Raw genomic sequence first — 16836 nt, forward strand, 5'->3', positions numbered from 1 at the left:
CTTTTTTTTCTTCTCAGGGATTTTTGTTTTAAAATAGTGCAAATAAAAAAAAAGACTGTGATAATTTTTTCCACAATTTTTAAATTTTTTTTATTGAAACCCCCCTTGACAAAAATACCCAAACATACCCAAAAAACACTTTGTGTGAGGAAATGTATTGACCATCTCAAGTTGCCACTTGCCAGTGACCTACGTCTGCAGAGGTTTCCTGGCTATCTTTGGTTGCTGCCATGTGTCTGTTGATGGGAATGTACCACTCAGTGTGTTTTGAGCTACCCCGTAGATTTGCTTTTTTTTCCTGGAGTAAATTACTACAGATATTTCTACCTCTCTACTGTGAAGCACAGAGACGCCTATGACCCTGGCAACTCTTATTCATAACAGTTACCCTTTCTCACATGACAAATCACATTGACTTCAATGGGACTACTCACATGAGTAAGTAGTGGGTAAAATGTGTAGGATCCTCATTCCTTACTTTCTAGCTACCACTGAAAGCCTCAGTGAGCCATGCATGTTTCATTTACACAAGACCATGACAAAGAGTTTTGATTGACATTGGTCCATGCTGGTTAAAGCAATAAATATGATCAATGTGTAATCATGAGCCATGTAATTTAACTCTTCTTTTTAAAAATCATCCCAGTGTTGATTGGCAGCTCTGATTGTCTTGTCCATTTTTTTTTTAATTTGGTGGATGAATAGGGCGCAAATGACTAAACACCTTTTTCTCTTGCAGTTATTGTTTTAATCTGCAGCTCTTCAGATGCCAGGTCTATTATGCTGGAGGCCAAACATCTAGGGCTGGTGAATGGGAAATTTGTGTTCTTCGTTTTGCAGCAGTTGGAGGTCAGTGGCAACCTGGCGAGTATTGCTCCAAGTTGGTTTATTAGCACTTGTTTTTGTCTATCTGGAACCTGTCACCAGCAGAGAATTGACACTGAAAATGCTGTAGCAAGAAAACTTTATCAACCAACGTACGGTAACGATGGCCCTGACTCTGCACCACAGTTTGTGCTAGCAGATCACAGTTCAAGCCCAAGCTCAATAACTGCACTTTGAACTAAGAGCACCATCACTTTAAGCCACTTACTCTACCCTCATCTTTCTCCTTCAGGACAATTTTTTGAAAGAGGCATTAAGCAGCGAGAAGAACAGCAGTGTGCTTGAAGCCTACCAGCCAGTGTTTCTGATTTCCCTCAGCCCTTATGGAGGATACACTATGTATTCAGATTTTCTGAAGCGGGTCCATGAAAAACTGAAGGGACAGCCATTTTACAGCTCACTTTCTTCAGAAGAAGAGGTTTGATATGGTCCTCTCTAATTGCTGCACGTGCGGCCACTGGGTTCAAGTCATACCAAGGGCCATCTCCCTCTTGTGCAACTTGTGTGTGTAGTTCTGTTGATTCCACCAGGAGTACTTACTTGAATGAGGTGGCCTGAGATCAAAAACATATGCGGGTCACCCATTTATTGATTTTCAGTGGGTGGTGATGATATTGCCAGTTAAGTAGAAGGGTGACTTGAACCATTTTTATAGAGGTTTTCTTTCACTCTCATGCCATCCTGTCTGGACAGTGATCCTGGTTGCTTTTCTATACAGAGGATCAAATTTGTGTGTATGTAGACACAGCTCCAATTGCAGTCAATGGAAAATTGCACCTGCTTACTCCAGGGCTGAATTTGGCTCAGAAATTCACTGTTGACTTTGTCCCAAGGTTTAGTATCAGTGCTATAAGGTTTATATGGAAATTTTGTAAGCAAACCCTATACTCATTCTCTCGGGAGAAGGCCCTTCTGTCTAAATCCTTTATCTCTGAAGCTGAAACATTGCTTTTCCATTTTGCACTTTTCAGGTGAGTTCTTACTCTGCCTACCTGCATGATGCAGTCCTGCTTTATGCCCTGGCCATCAGGGAAATGTTAAAAGAAGGGAAAGATATCGGAGACGGACGAGCACTTGTCAACACTTTGAAAGGCTACAACAAAACCCGTTTGTATGGTAAGCTGCTGATGCAGAGATTTTGTCAATCACATGTAACTGACTTAAACTAAGCACCTCATGAGTTAGCACACTTCTTATTGTCTTAGAGGGAAGATATTCTTGATTTGCTCTGGGCAGTGTGCAAAGTAACATCTTAATTCAAATTAATCCTTTTTAAAAAAATTTTTTTTTAAATACTGATGAATTGTAGAAGTTTTTCAAAGGTATGTAAGGTTGGATTCTGCTCTCAGTTATTGGAGTGTAAATCCAGAGGAACTCAATCCAGAGAACTAGAAATATTATCCTACTTTGTTTTTGCTAAAATGGTGGCTTGCTTGTAACCATTCATTTTTCTTTTCTTTTTATGCCTTAGCAAAACACCAGCTCTTAGCAACCCCCACGTCTGTCATTTAAAAACAAACAAACAAACAAACAAAGCGTTTTAGTGCTGGCCAAGGTGTACTTCCCATGTTCCCCTTTTTGCAGAAATGGTAACAAAGCATTATTGTGTTGGGGTTTATAGAACCCATATACCAAGAGAGTAAGGAAGGGGTGTAAGTGGGCACTACAAACCCAGAGCTGCTTTAGTTGGAACTGTTTCTTGTCTTTATAAACTGTTTGTTTCCAAAATTGCTTTGACATTTTTAACTTTGAAAAATATTGACAAGCTCCATAGTTAGCAGGGTGTTGTCTTCTATTGAAAATGGATCCTTGAAGCTTACTTGGGCACCAGACAACTTCAGCTCCAGTTCACTCTTGTTGCAAATCAGGTTCCTGGTTTCCCTCCAGTTCCCTCTGAGCTGGGCAACTCTATCAGTCTCACTGCAGCCCCTGGCTTCTCTGGAAAGGCTTTCTCACAGAAGGACTTTCCAGAGACAAGTCCTGCCCTGCTCCTGAACTGACAACTCCTTCCCCCTTGGTTTAAAGGGTTCCATAGTCCTCCTTCATGGGGCAGTACTGCAATTCCAGCAGGCTTCTCCAGCCCACCAGTCCCCAGATTCTTGAACTCCTACACTTCTTCCCTTTGGTTCCAGGGCCCCACAGACCTCCTTCTTAGGGCTACGCTATGGTTCAGGCAAGCTCACTTGGAGGGTGCCTGGCTTGTGCTTAGCTGGGTGTCAGCTCCAGCCTGTTAGCTACTGGTGCTAAAGAAGGAACATGGAATTAACCGTGAACCAGAAAAAGCCCAGCAGTGTTGAGTGAGTATGCTATGTACTCTTTTATCTTTCTAGGGGTTACTGGCCTGGTGTATATCGATGAATCAGGTGAGAGGTGGATGGATTACTCTGTATATGGTCTGCAGAAAGCTGGGAATTCTTCACAGTTTGTTCCTATTCTTAATTATGATGTCGAGAGAAAAACAATCAGGTACTGCGGGTAATATTTTTAAGTGAAACTACAATATTGAAAGTAGCTTATGGGTGATAAAAGTCACCCCTGTTCAGAGAGCAAGCAAAAGGCCTTGAATATTGCTCAATATTGGGCTTATGTGTTACATAGGCCTTGTCAGATCCTCTGCATGGGGGTGAAATTCACTGGTTGTGAACATGTCTGCCCAATGGCTGATGCTAACACAAGATTTTCTGAGAGTACTGCCTTACAGAGTTAATTCTTCTAGGACAGTGTTTCTCAAACTTTTGTATTGGTGACCCCTTTCACACAGCAAACCTATGAGTGCAACCCGCCCCCCCTTATAAATTAAAAACACTTTTTTGGTATTTAACACTATTATAAATGCTGGAGGCAAAGTGCGGTTTGAGGGTGGAAGCTAACAGCTCATGACCCCCCATGTAGTAACCCTGTGATCCCCTGAGGGGTCACAATCCCCAGTTTGAGAACCCCTGTTCTTGGAACTGCTGCAGATATAACTTCGCAGAGCTTAGTTAGAGCAAATGAGATAGCCTTATATAAGTAGAATATGTTTTGTGTTTTAGTTTTATTGTATATGACCAGCATATGCTCTGATATTGAACTCATATGAAAGTGGCCTCTTTTCTGTAGTACAGGTCACACACATAAGTTACATGCATCTTTGTTTCCACTTGCCTTTTCTATTAGGGCACACTTTGTCAACATGAAAATGTCTTACACAAGCAGACAGTGTCACCTGAAAGTAATGGCTCTGCTGAAAGGCAATCAATTGCCAACCTTAACTGAATGTATCTGAGAGTCCATTAGCAGGTTCCCGATTGGCACATGTTGATAATTAGCGAGTTTTTTTCTTTTAAAGGGTATTGATTACAGGCAGGTGGATAATTTCCAGTGAAACACTTTCCCATTGGAAAAAAGGGTTTCAATGAAAATTTTTAATTTTTACAAAATATTTTGGTTTTTTTTAAATTTTCATTTCACTGGTAGTTGCACCGCCCTGCCCCGCCCCACGTACACACTTTCTGCCTTTTTTCCAACCTTTGGCAGCTGAATAAGAGCAACAAAGTATAAGGGGCACTGTTATGCGCTGAAAGTGTTTCTCTTTGAATGTGTTATTTTCAACACCTTGACAGTTTTCTAACAGACAAAGGTTGGGAAATGTTAAGGAAGTGTTGGAAAGTGGTGAAAAATCCTATTTTTAGCACCGTTTTGCTGTTTAAGACTGTACAAATGTGTTACACTGGTTTTAAATAGTAGAAAGGTCTCAAAAGTAGGCTTCTCCCCCAAGTTCTACCTTTCTGTCAATGGGCAAAAAAGGGGGAAAGAAAAAAGGGGAAATCGCCCCAAATTTAGCAACCCTAAAATTTTTCAGCTTTAAAAAACTAAAATGAAATACATTTGAATTTGAGATGAAGCAAAAAAAAAAATTCACTGTGTTTCTAAATATTGATTTGAAAGAAACATACATCTAAGGGAGCAGGGAGAACTGGAAGTCCTGGCACAGTCAAGGAATTATGATGTGATTGGAATAACAGAGACTTGGCGGGATAACTCACATGACTGGAGTACTGTCATGGATGGATATAAACTGTTCAGGAAGGACAGGCAGGGCAGAAAAGGTCGGGGAGTTGCACTGTATGTAAGGGAGCAGTCTGACTGCTCAGAGCTCTGGTATGAAACTGCAGAAAAACCTGAGAGTCTCTGGATTAAGTTTAGAAGTGTGAGCAACAAGGGTGATGTCGTGGTGGGAGTCTGCTATACACCATCGGATCAGGGGGATGAGGTGGACGAGGCTTTCTTCCGGCAACTAATGGAAGTTACTAGATCGCAGGCCCTGGTTCTCATGGGAGACTTCAATCACCCTGATATCTGCTGGGAGAGCAATACAGCGGTGCACAGACAATCCAGGAAGTTTTTGGAAAGTGTAGGAGACAATTTCCTGGTGCAAGTGCTGGAGGAACCAACTAGGGGCACAGCTCTTCTTGACCTGCTGCTCACAAGCTGGGAAGAATTAGTAGGGGAAGCAAAAGTGGATGGGAACCTGGGAGGCAGTGACCATGAGATGGTCGAGTTCAGGATCCTGACACAGGGAAGAAAGGAGAGCAAAAGAATACGGACCCTGGACTTCAGAAAAGCAGACTTTGACAACCTCAGGGATCTGATGGGCAGGATCCCCTGGGAGAATAACATGAGGGGGAAAGGAGTCCAGGAGAGCTGGCTGTATTTTAAAGAATCCTTATTGAGGTTACAGGGACAAACCATCCCGATGTGTAGAAAGAATAGTAAATATGGCAGGCAACCAGCTTGGCTTAACAGTGACATCCTTGCTGATCTTAAACACAAAAAAGAAGCTTACAAGAAGTGGAAGATTGGACAAATGACCAGGGAAGAGTATAAAAATATTGCTTGGGCATGCAGGAGTGAAATCAGGAAGGCCAAATCACACCTGGAGTTGCAGCTAGCAAGAGATGTTAAGAGTAACAAGAAGGGTTTCTTCAGGTATGTTAGCAACAAGAAGAAAGTCAAGGAAAGTGTGGGCCCCTTACTGAATGAGGGAGGCAACCTAGTGACAGAGGATGTGGAAAAAGCTAATGTACTCAGTGCTTTTTTTGCCTCTGTCTTCATGAACAAGGTCAGCTCCCAGACTGCTGCACTGGGCAGCACAGCATGGGGAGGAGGTGACCAGCCCTCTGTGGAGAGAGAAGTGGTTCGGGACTATTTAGAAAAGCGGGACAAGCACAAGTCCATGGGGCCGGATGTGCTGTTTCCAAGAGTGCTAAAGGAGTTGGCGGATGTGATTGCAGAGCCATTGGCCTTATCTTTGAAAACTCATGGCGATCGGGGGAGGTCCCGGACGACTGGAAAAAGGCTAATGTAGTGCCCATCTTTAAAAAAGGGAAGAAGGAGGATCCTGGGAACTACAGGCCAGTCAGCCTTACCTCAGTCCCTGGAAAAATCATGGAGCAGGTCTTCAAGGAATCAATTCTGAAGCACTTAGAGGAGAGGAAAGTGATCAGGAACAGTCAGCATGGATCACCAAGGGCAAGTCATGCCTGACTAATCTAATTGCCTTCTATGATGAGATAACTGGCTCTGTGGATGAGGGGAAAGCAGTGGACATGTTGTTCCTTGACTTTATCAAAGCTTTAGACATGGTCTCCACAGTATTCTTGCCAGTAAGTTAAAGAAGTATGGGCTAGATGAATGGACGATAAGGTGAATAGAAAGCTGGCTAGATGTCGGGCTCAATGGGTAGTGATCAATGGCTCCATGTCTAATTGGCAGCTGGTATCAAGTGGAGTGCCCCAAGGGTCAGTCCTCGGGCTGGTTTTGTTCAATATCTTCATAAATGATTTGGAGGATGGTGTGGATTGCACCCTCAGCAAGTTTGCAGATGACACTAAACTGGGAGGAGAGGAAGATACGCTGGAGGGTAGGGATAGGATACAGAGGGACCTAGACAAATTAGAGGATTGGGCCAAAAGAAGTCTGATGAGGTTCAACAAGGACAAGTGCAGAGTCCTCCACTTAGGATGGAAGAATCCCATGCACCGCTACGGACTAGGGACCGAATGGCTCGGCAGCAGTTCTGCAGAAAAGGACCTAAGGGTTACAGTGGACGAGAAGCTGGATATGAGTCAACAGTGTGCCGTTGTTGCCAAGAAGGCCAATGGCATTTTGGGCTGTATAAGTAGGGGCATTGCCAACGTGATCGTTCCCCTCTGTTCGACATTGATGAGGCCTCATCTGGAGTACTGTGTCCAGTTTTGGGCCCCATACTACAAGAAGGATGTGGAAAAATTGGAAAACGTCCAGCAGAGGGCAACAAAAATGATTAGCGGAGTGGAACACATGACTTATGAAGAGAGGCTGAGGGAACTGGGATTGTTTAGTCTGCGGAAGAGATGAATGAGGGGGGATTTGATAGCTGCTTTCAACTACCTGAAAGAGGATTCCAAAGGGGATGGATCTAGACTGTTCTCAGTGGTAGCAGATGACAGAACGAGGAGTAATGGTCTCAAGTTGCAGTGGGGGAGGTTTAGGTTGGATATTAGGAAAAACTTTTTCACTAGGAGGGTGGTGAAACACTGGAATGGGTTACCTAGGGAGGTGGTGGAATCTCCTTCCTTAGAAGTTTTTAAAGTCAGACTTGACAAAGCCCTGTCTGGGATGATTTAGTTGGGGATTGGTCCTGCTTTGAGCAGGGGGCTGGACTAGATGGCCTCCTGAGGTCCCTTCCAACCCTGATATTCTATGATTCTAAGTGGAAAAGGAGTTCAGGAGAGTTGGCAGTTTCTCAAAGAAACAATATTAAAAGGCAAGTGCAAACTATCCTGATAGGAAGGCGAGATGGGAAAAACCTTAAGAGGCCAATATGGCTCCATCAGGAGCTCTTTAAGGACCTGAAAATCAAAAAGGAATAATACAATAAGTGGAAACATTGCTAAGGATGAGTACAAAAGAATAGCACCAATATGTAGGGACAAAATCAGAAAGGCTAAATGAGCCTAGCAAGCGACATAAAAGTCAGTGAGAAGAGGTTCTATAAATATATAGGAGCAAGAGAAAGATGATGGAAAATGTAGGTTCTCTATTTAGTGGGGAAGGAGCTAATAATGGACAACATCAAGAAGGCTAAGGCGTTTAATGCCTATTTTGCTTCAGTCATCATTAAAAAGGTAAATTGTGATCAGATACTTAACACAATTAATATTAACAAGAAGGAAGGAGCGCAAATCAACATAGGAAAAGAACAGATTAAAGAATATTTAGATAAGTTTAGATGTATTCAAGTCAGCAAGGCCTGATGAAATTCATCCTAGGCTACTTAAGAAACTAGCTGAATCAATCTCAAAACCCTTAGTGATTATCCTTCAGAACTCAAGGAGGACGGGTGAAGTCCCTGAGCCCTGGAGAAGAGCAAACATAGTACCTATCTTTAAAAAGGGGGACAAAGAGGACCCAGGGAATTATAGACCAGTCAGCTGAACTTCGATTCCTGAAAACATACTGGAATAAACTGTCAAACAATCAATTTGTAAACACTTAGAGGATAATAAGATTGTAAGTAATAGCCAACATGGATTTGTCATGAAGAAATCATGCCATACCAATCTAATTCCTTCTTTGGTGCAGTTACTGGCCTAGTGGTTGGGGGGGAATCTGTAGACATGATATACCTTGATTTTAGTAAGCATTTTGACACAGTCCCACATTACATTTTTATAAACTAGGGAAAAATGATCTGGATACATTATTATAAGGTTGGTGCAAAACTAGTTGAAAGACTTACTCAGTGAGTAATTATCAGTAATTTGCTGGCAAACTTGGAGGACATGTATAGTGGGGTCCTGCATGGGTTTGCTCTGGGTCCAGTGCTATTCAATATTTTGATTAATGACTTGGATAATGGTGTGGAAAGTACACTTATAAAATTTGTGGGTGACACCAAGCTGGGAGGGGTTGCTACCACTTTGGATGACAGGATTAAAATTCAAAATGACCTTGACAAATTGGAGAATTGGTCTGAAATCAGCAAGGTGAAATTCAATAAAGACAAGTGCAAAGTACTTCACTCAGGAAGAAAAAAATCAGACATGGTAACTACAAAATGGAAAATAACTAGTGAAGTGGTAGTGCTGCTGACATGGGTCTGGGGATTAGAGTGAATCACAAGTTGAATGAGAGTCAACAATGTGATGCAGTTGTGGAAAAGGCTATTATGTTCTGGGGTGTATTAACAGTAGTGTTGAATGTAAGACACAGGAGGTAATTGTCCTGCTCTACTTGACACTGGTGAGGCCTCAGCTGGAGTGCTTTGTTGAGATCTGGGTGCCGCACTTTATGAAGGTTGTGGACAAACTGGAGAGAATCAGAGAATCATGGAATATCAGAGTTGGAAGAGACCTCAGGAGGTCATCTTGTCCAACCCCCTGCTCAACGCAGGATCAGTCCCCAATGTTTGCCCCAGATCCCTAAATAGCCCCTTCAAGAATTGAACTCACAACCCTGGGTTTAGCAGGCCAATGCTCAAACCACTGAGCTATCCCTCCCCTCCAAAAAAACAACTGTCACACAGAATGGCCCCCTCAAGGATTGAACTCAAAACCCTGGGTTTAGCAGGCCAATGCTCAACCCACTAAGCTATCCCTCCCTCTCATAGAAGAGCAACAAAAGTGATAAAAGGTTTAGAAAACCTGACCTATAAGGAAAGGTAAAAAACGAGGGCATGTTTTGTCTTGAGAAAAGAAGACTGAAAGGAGTCTTTTATAAAGAGAACGGTGATCAGTTGTTCTCCATGTCCACTGAAGGTAGGACAAGAAGTAAAGAGCTTATTCTACAGCAAGGGAGCTTTAGGTTAGATATTAGGAAAAACTTTCTTACGACTATATATGGATAGTTAAGCTCTGGAATAGGCTTCCAAGGGAGGTTGTGGAATCCCTGTCATTGGAGGTTTCTAGACAAACATCTGTTAGGGGTGGTCTAGGTAAACTTCACCCTGCCTCACCGCAGGGAGCTGGACTAGAGGACCTCTTGAGGTCCCTTCGAGCCCTACGTTTCTATAATTCTATAACAAAAACGGTTTTCCATTTCATTTAAAAAACCCCTGCAGAAAATCAGAAATTTTTGATCAAAACATTTCAAAAGGATTTTTTTTTTCCCGGTAGAAATTTATGGTGGGGTGGGGATTACATTTTCCGATCAGCTCTAGTATTTATGAGCTTTTAAAAATGATGCCAATTTTGTGTTCCCCATTGGAAAATAACTTTAGGAAAGGAGGACAGGCAGTAGAAATGGGCACTTACATTTATCTATCTCCATCTATAGCCCAACCATGGAAATTACCAACATCAGCTGGCTGGCTGGCTTTCCTCCCAAAGACAGACCGTACTGTGGGTTTTATAATGAACAGTGTGAAACTTCAGTTATAAGTGAGTATGGCCATACTTAATGAAATCAGCACTCTTGGGCACATGGGAAGGGGAAAGAGACAAAGGAAATACTTTGCTGCTATTTACTATCTTTCATTCAAAGATCAAAAAAGCTTTTTACAAAGCTTTTCATTGATTAATGAAATTTCATGATACCTCAGAAAAGGAGAAACGTTGTGAGTGTGTCTGCAGTATACCATCCTCATTTTATAGGGAAATTGAGGCAAAGAGAGCCTAAGACTTAAGGCCAAGATTTTCAAAAATGAATACTTAAATTTACATACCTAAAACCATATCTATGCACTTAAATAAGTAGAGCTACTGTGTGCTCAGGACTTCTGACAATCAGGCTATTATTTAGGTGTCAGTACTACATCCATATATAAGCATTTTTTGAACATTTAGGCTAATATTTTCAAAGGTGTCTGCTAATCATTGGCGATTTCCATTTTTTGGGTTCACAACTAGTGACACTTAGGGCTGATTTTCACAGGTGGTGAGCACCGACATCTCCAGTTGAATCCAGTATGAGCAGTGAGTAATCCGCATCTCTGAAAGTCAGAAGGAGGGTGGCTATGTAGGAAATGTTAGGAGGGCATTATTCCACTGGATTCTCCACTAGGAGCCAATTAAACTGGTGTTCCAGCTGTTTTATGCCGCCTGAGTGGTGCAAAGCCCCTGGATTGGAGCCAAGGATCAACCAAGCATATGATATCAATATGAAGCAAGGTGACCACTCACTCCTGAAAAAATCACCTGTTTGGTTGTGCCATCAAGATTTTTCTCCACTTCCATATAGCTGGGAATGATCTGTATCATGTCTTTAACAGGTACACCAGTGACCGTTCTGATTGTCGTCCTGTTGTTAACAGCCTCAGGAGCTGCCAGCATAATGGTGTTTTTAAAGATCCAGGAAAGGAAGCTGCAAAAGCAAATGGATGACATCTGGTGGAAAATAAACTACAATGATATTAATATGCTTCAAGATCATAAGGTAAAGCAAGACCTTGAAATACCAGGAATCACACTAGTTATAAATTATACTCTAAGCGAGAAGGAATCCATAAGTTTGTGATCATGTTAACAATTAACCATGCTTTTATCATGAAGTTGTAGAAATTTACTTACAGCAAAGTACATAAGCATGTCCTTGCTTTAAGCACTTAAGCAGTCTTATTTAAATCAATAGGCCTTGTGCTTGAAGTTAGGCATTCACCTGAATAATTTGCAGTATCAGGGCCTAAGGAGTTAATGGGTCAAACCATGCCTGTGGTCACAATGATGGGATCTGGAGTGATTCCTTTGTAGTAGTAGATGCTCAATACAGGACTGGGTCCTTATACTATGTTGATCTGACTAGTTGTTGATCCTTGCCTGGCAGTGTTAGGTCAGGAACACTTTTTCCCAATGATTTCTAAAACATTTTCTAAGAATATTACTCGCTAATGGGTGAAATTCACTACTATCCAGAGGAGCAGCACAAGATATATTCAGCACAACAGTTCTACTTACACCTTAGTTGAGAATAGTTTGGAGAGGGCTCATATTAGTTCTGTGTCAACCCTGAGGGTGGACATAACCCGCAGGGTTTAAATATAGAGCTTTCTGAATACCGATTTTTTCAGTTCAGTGGCTGAACCGAAAAATTTAAAAAATTTATTTCAGGTTAATCGGAAATGATTGTTTTCAATTTTTTTCAGAGAACTGAAAAAGTAAAAAAAAAAAAAATCATTTTTAAAAATGTTTTCACGGTTTTATTAAAAGTAAAATTGAGGGAAATACCAAAATGAAACATTTTCCAAAACGAAAAGTCAAAACGTTTTGTTTCAGAAATTCCCAAACTGAACCTGTTTTGACATTTCAGAATTTTTTTTTGACTGGAACAATTAGCCAAAATTGATCTGAATTTGTGAATTGTGTTGGTCAACCCAAGTCTGCATTTTTTTGTGTGAAAAAACCACACGCTTTCTCATGAAATTTTTGTGCCCATTTCTATTTATGTGGGTCCTATACTTTGTGCTGGTCCTCTGTATAGGAGTGAAGCCCAAGCATATGTGATTTCCTTCTACATCAGGTTTGGATGGCAACTTGCTTTTCATTACCTGTGTTTTGTCTTTATCATTTATGGTAGGCACTGTAGGAAAACCCATTACTGGGGTTCTTCCTCATCAGTTTGTCTTTGTCAATATCGGCAAGTCTTAGGTTTGTCAAAATTTACCTAGGTTATTTATGAATTTTTAACAGTATCACGTCTCTTGTGTTTTCTCCTAAAGGATCATTTTGAGCTATCAGAAACAAGCACACTAGTGTCTAAAGGACAAGAAAGTGTTGCGTCCAGTTTGATATTTTCAAGCAATTGGCGGTCTGGGCTGAAGGACAAGCAGGGGAAAGACGTATTTTATACCACAGTAGGTCTTTACCAGGTACGACTACAAAGGCAGATTAGGTGAGCTTCAGTGGATGTACTTTCTGCTCTGTTATGTTAACTGTGTCCTTTTTGGTTTCCTTTGTGTGGCTTTGGGTGCTCTCTACAGGTAAATAGGGCACAAGATGGCCAAAAGAATAAAAGCCACAGTAGTTCTCAGGATTCACAGGTAGGACTGTGAAACTGATGGTGCTAATTTACTAAGGTTGCTGATAAATGTCCAACTCTGCTTTGCCAAAAATGGCAGATTGCAGAAATGTCCTATATGAAATTCTGACAGAGATGGAGTCAGAGTTTTTGGGTAGTATAATTGGCCTTCCAAAAAGCATGACGTATCTTATCAGTCTTAACTTACTGGCTATATAATATAGTATTTTTCTATGACAGCATTGCAGTTCTTGGTAATTCCTACACGAGTACATTATTTCATCTGCAGAAAGTTGTTCTGAAAATATATGCTATATCGATTAACATAATTGGGCAGCACGTTATATAAGAGAACCTAAATTAAAATCACTTCTGGACTGTATCGTCTCTGACAACCATTGTTAATTTGACTGTTAGCACAGGGTCTTCACTTGACTACCATGCTTTGTTACAGTCAGCTGGCTTCCCAATATAAATTTGGCATCTTTCCCTTCAGAACCCTTAAAATTTGATTTAAAAGGCAATTTCAACTTTGTCTGTCACTGGGCAAGTTAGTAATCCAGTACCTTGTACAGTGAAGCTCATATTGGTCATCTCTTATGGCTGCGTGTCTGTACAGGGAAGGATACTTTTAACCATTTTAACATATGGGAGTTCTAAACTTCTAAGCACATGCTATGTTTTCTCATAGGTCCCTTCATAACCTTTTTGTGCAGATCTCTTCCAAACAGTTTCTGTGTTAAAGTACTGTATGTTGGATTCCACCTTTCTGAATATTCGTTTCAGGGAACTCTTGTTGCACTCAGGTATATAGATAACCAAATAGATGCCTGGATTCGGAAACAGTCAGTCCTTCATGAAGTTCAGATGGTAAGGTTCAACCTCAACATGATCCTCCTACGCCCAACTGAAATGAAATGCAAATTATGTTACAGACATACTGTAGGTACTGCTGAATCGGGCAACTGGTCCGTCTATCTTTAGCAAGTTGAAATTCACATCCAGAGCCTGCAGTATTTTGTTGGTATTGAATCTGGGAGAAGATTGGATTCTACTTAGGCTTCATCAGTGTCATGCATTTTGGTTTTGCACACCTTTACATTAAAAAGATATTGACATGCTGGAGAAGAGCAATAACAAATAGGACTTAACTGACTGACAGGAGGGACTGACTTTTTAGGAGAGATCCTGGGCCAGATTGTGATACCTTTTCTCATGTTGAGTGTTAATCTTGCTCCAGAAGTCAAGGTTCTATTCAATGTGAGTAAGAGTGTCAGAATCTGGCCGCAAAGGACTAAATATTTATACTGTGAAGATAAATCAGGGAAATAACTGCCTTCTCCATCTTAAAGGTATAAACATTAAGAAGGGAGAGGAATTGTCTAGGGTGGTCCAATGGAGTATTTTCAGGGGCTGTGAAGAAGATATTAAGCTGAAATAATGGGCATTGTCCTAATAATGGTGATCTATCAGGCTAGAATAGACTCCTGGGGGCTGGAATAGACTCCCGGAAATGGTGGAAGCTCAAATGCTTGAATCATCTGAAACAAGACTAGTCTCAGGAATAGAAAATATATTGCAGAGACATTCCTGAACTAGCCAGGCTTGGACAAGGATGAGCTAATGACCTTTTCATTTCTAACTTGTAGGATTCTTGTAATAAACAATGGCTAAGGAACAACTCGGGGGTGGGGCTGTAATGTAAACAAATGTGTTTAACAAGGCCTCTTTGCTTTCAGATGCGCGAGTTGAGGCATGAGAATCTGGTGGCCGTCTTTGGTATATGCACTGAAATTCCAAATATCTGTATTATTACAGAGTACTGCAAGAAAGGAAGCCTGAAGGTGAGAATACCAGCATCATTTACACCGATAGCCTTCGGGTTGACTTGTAAGAGAGCTTGCAAAGGAGCTGTTCTGAGCTCTTGCCAGGTCAGCAAGGACTGATTTTTCCTCCTTTTTGTTTGTTAGCTCTTTTTGCTGCCTACTCTTGCTCTGTTGATATCAGGACTTTCCTGGCATCTAATATCTACGACTTCAAGTGCATGTGTCCCTTCCTACTCCTATGAGTCTTCATTGCTTTAGTGCTCAGTTCTTTCTTATGTGCAACCATTTTGTGAATACCGGGTATGAGAAGCAGAGTAGCACCCTGGAGAACAATAAAAAACCAGAGACATTACGCCACAGAGGCAGAGAGTATTAGGACATCTTATTTACCAAGAAACATCTTATTTACTCAGCTTATTGTGTAATAAAGCTCTACAGAATTTGTATGTAAATATTGAATCAAGTTTGTAATTACCACTTGCCCAATAGTGATATGCACAGACTATTCTCAGCAACTGCTGATTTGGAGACCCGTACACATGTATTAGGAAATAAGTTTTCATTTCCAATAAACGTTCACAGAGCAAATAGACTGAGTTCAGTTCCATGTGCTCACTGCACCTCCATCTGATGAGATTCAGTCCCATGTCATTTTGAACGTTTTTGTTTTTCAGGACATTTTAAGGAACTCTGATATTGAATTGGATTGGATATTCAAACTCTCTTTTGCCTATGATATAGTCAATGTGAGTATGACATTGAGTTGTTTTCTAATAGAAAACCTTATTAAAAAAGTTATGGAGCCTAGAAATGCTTATTGTTCTGGACTTTGAACACGTCAGAGACAAAAATGAGAATAATACACTATCCCGTTGGAGCCAGATGGAAGTGCTGGGTTTGCATTTGATAGAGGGTTGAGGAAGTTGTAATTGTAAATTACCCTTATTTTATTGCATGTATTTATTTTATTAATTTGGGAGTTCTGTTGCAGTGACCTATGCTTACACCATTAAACGAACCCCAAATTAAACATTTGTTACACATAGGGGAAAAAAAAGTGGGGGGAGACAGTTAAAAATAAAACATAAAAAGTTCTAAAGTTTTGAGAAAATTGTTTGAGGTTGTAAGCTCTTCAGGACTGGACCAGCCATTCAAAAAGAACTAGATAAGTTCATGGAGGATAGGTACATCAGTGGTTACTAGCCAGGATGGACAGGGATGGTGTCCCTAGCCTCTGTTTGCCAGAAGCTGGGAATGAGTGATGGAATGGATCACTTGATGATTACCTGTTCTGTTCATACCCTCTGGGTCACCTGGCACTGACCACTGTCAGAAGACAGGATACCGGGCTAGATGGACCTTTGGTCTGACCCAATATGGCCGGTCTTATGTATTCACTATGTACAACACTGAGCACAAAGGAAGCCTAACCTGGTTGAGGCTTCTAGACAGGACTGCAATATGAACAATAGTAATAAATAATACACAAAACCATTATTTTAACGTTTCTCTTCTCATTTGTACAGAATTGTTTTCCAAAAGTAAAAATTTTGCTTGAAAATGTATAGATACTACTAAATGAGGGGCGGGGTGGGGGCGGTGGGAGGCAATTCAATGTTGAGTTGCAGCTCTTACCATTCTGATTTTGTTGTTAAAGTCTGATTCTGGTTTGTGTGTGTTATTAAGACACAAGATGGGAATGAGGAGAAAGGGGGAAAGATTACCAAATGATACAAAAGGTTGCTTATTTTTCGGATGCTGGTTGGTCATTTACTTGAAGACCTGTAGTGCGTGGCCCATGACTCACGTAGCCATTTTGTAAGCTGGCTTTATTCACCTGGCCCTGGCAAATATTTAGCTACATTCCTTTGTCTGGTTTGTGGAAGTGAGGGGACTGTCCCCTTGCTGGGGTGCTCATGATCCCAAGGCGGGCAGGAAAGAGTATGGCTATGCTGCCACATCCAAAGGAATAAGCCACACCATTCTAGTCATGAATTTTCTTCTTCAATAAGGAATGAATGAAAAGTGCTAAGTAAAATGATTTGTTTGTGTGAAGCATGTAAAAAGGCCTCTCTGGATTGGGGCTCCATTGTGTTAGGTGCTATACAAACACACAGTAGGAATAAGTGCCTGCCCTGAAGAATTTGTAATC

General features: G+C 41.1%; 1 protein-coding gene across 1 annotated transcript in view; it reads left to right on the forward strand.

The window, feature by feature from the left end:
- Positions 1 to 16836, forward strand: part of LOC102935364 (guanylate cyclase 2G) — a 52166-nt gene that overhangs the window by 16147 nt on the left and 19183 nt on the right. Inside the window, exons 3-12 of the mRNA XM_043551965.1 lie at positions 740 to 849; positions 1118 to 1303; positions 1857 to 2001; positions 3216 to 3351; positions 10183 to 10286; positions 11117 to 11280; positions 12560 to 12709; positions 13645 to 13728; positions 14598 to 14702; positions 15359 to 15430. Coding sequence (XP_043407900.1) covers positions 740 to 849; positions 1118 to 1303; positions 1857 to 2001; positions 3216 to 3351; positions 10183 to 10286; positions 11117 to 11280; positions 12560 to 12709; positions 13645 to 13728; positions 14598 to 14702; positions 15359 to 15430 — 1256 coding nt within the window. The remainder of the gene's footprint in view (positions 1 to 739; positions 850 to 1117; positions 1304 to 1856; positions 2002 to 3215; positions 3352 to 10182; positions 10287 to 11116; positions 11281 to 12559; positions 12710 to 13644; positions 13729 to 14597; positions 14703 to 15358; positions 15431 to 16836) is intronic.

Source organism: Chelonia mydas, chromosome 7, assembly GCF_015237465.2.
Source record: "Chelonia mydas isolate rCheMyd1 chromosome 7, rCheMyd1.pri.v2, whole genome shotgun sequence".
NCBI classification, from domain to species: domain Eukaryota; kingdom Metazoa; phylum Chordata; order Testudines; family Cheloniidae; genus Chelonia; species Chelonia mydas.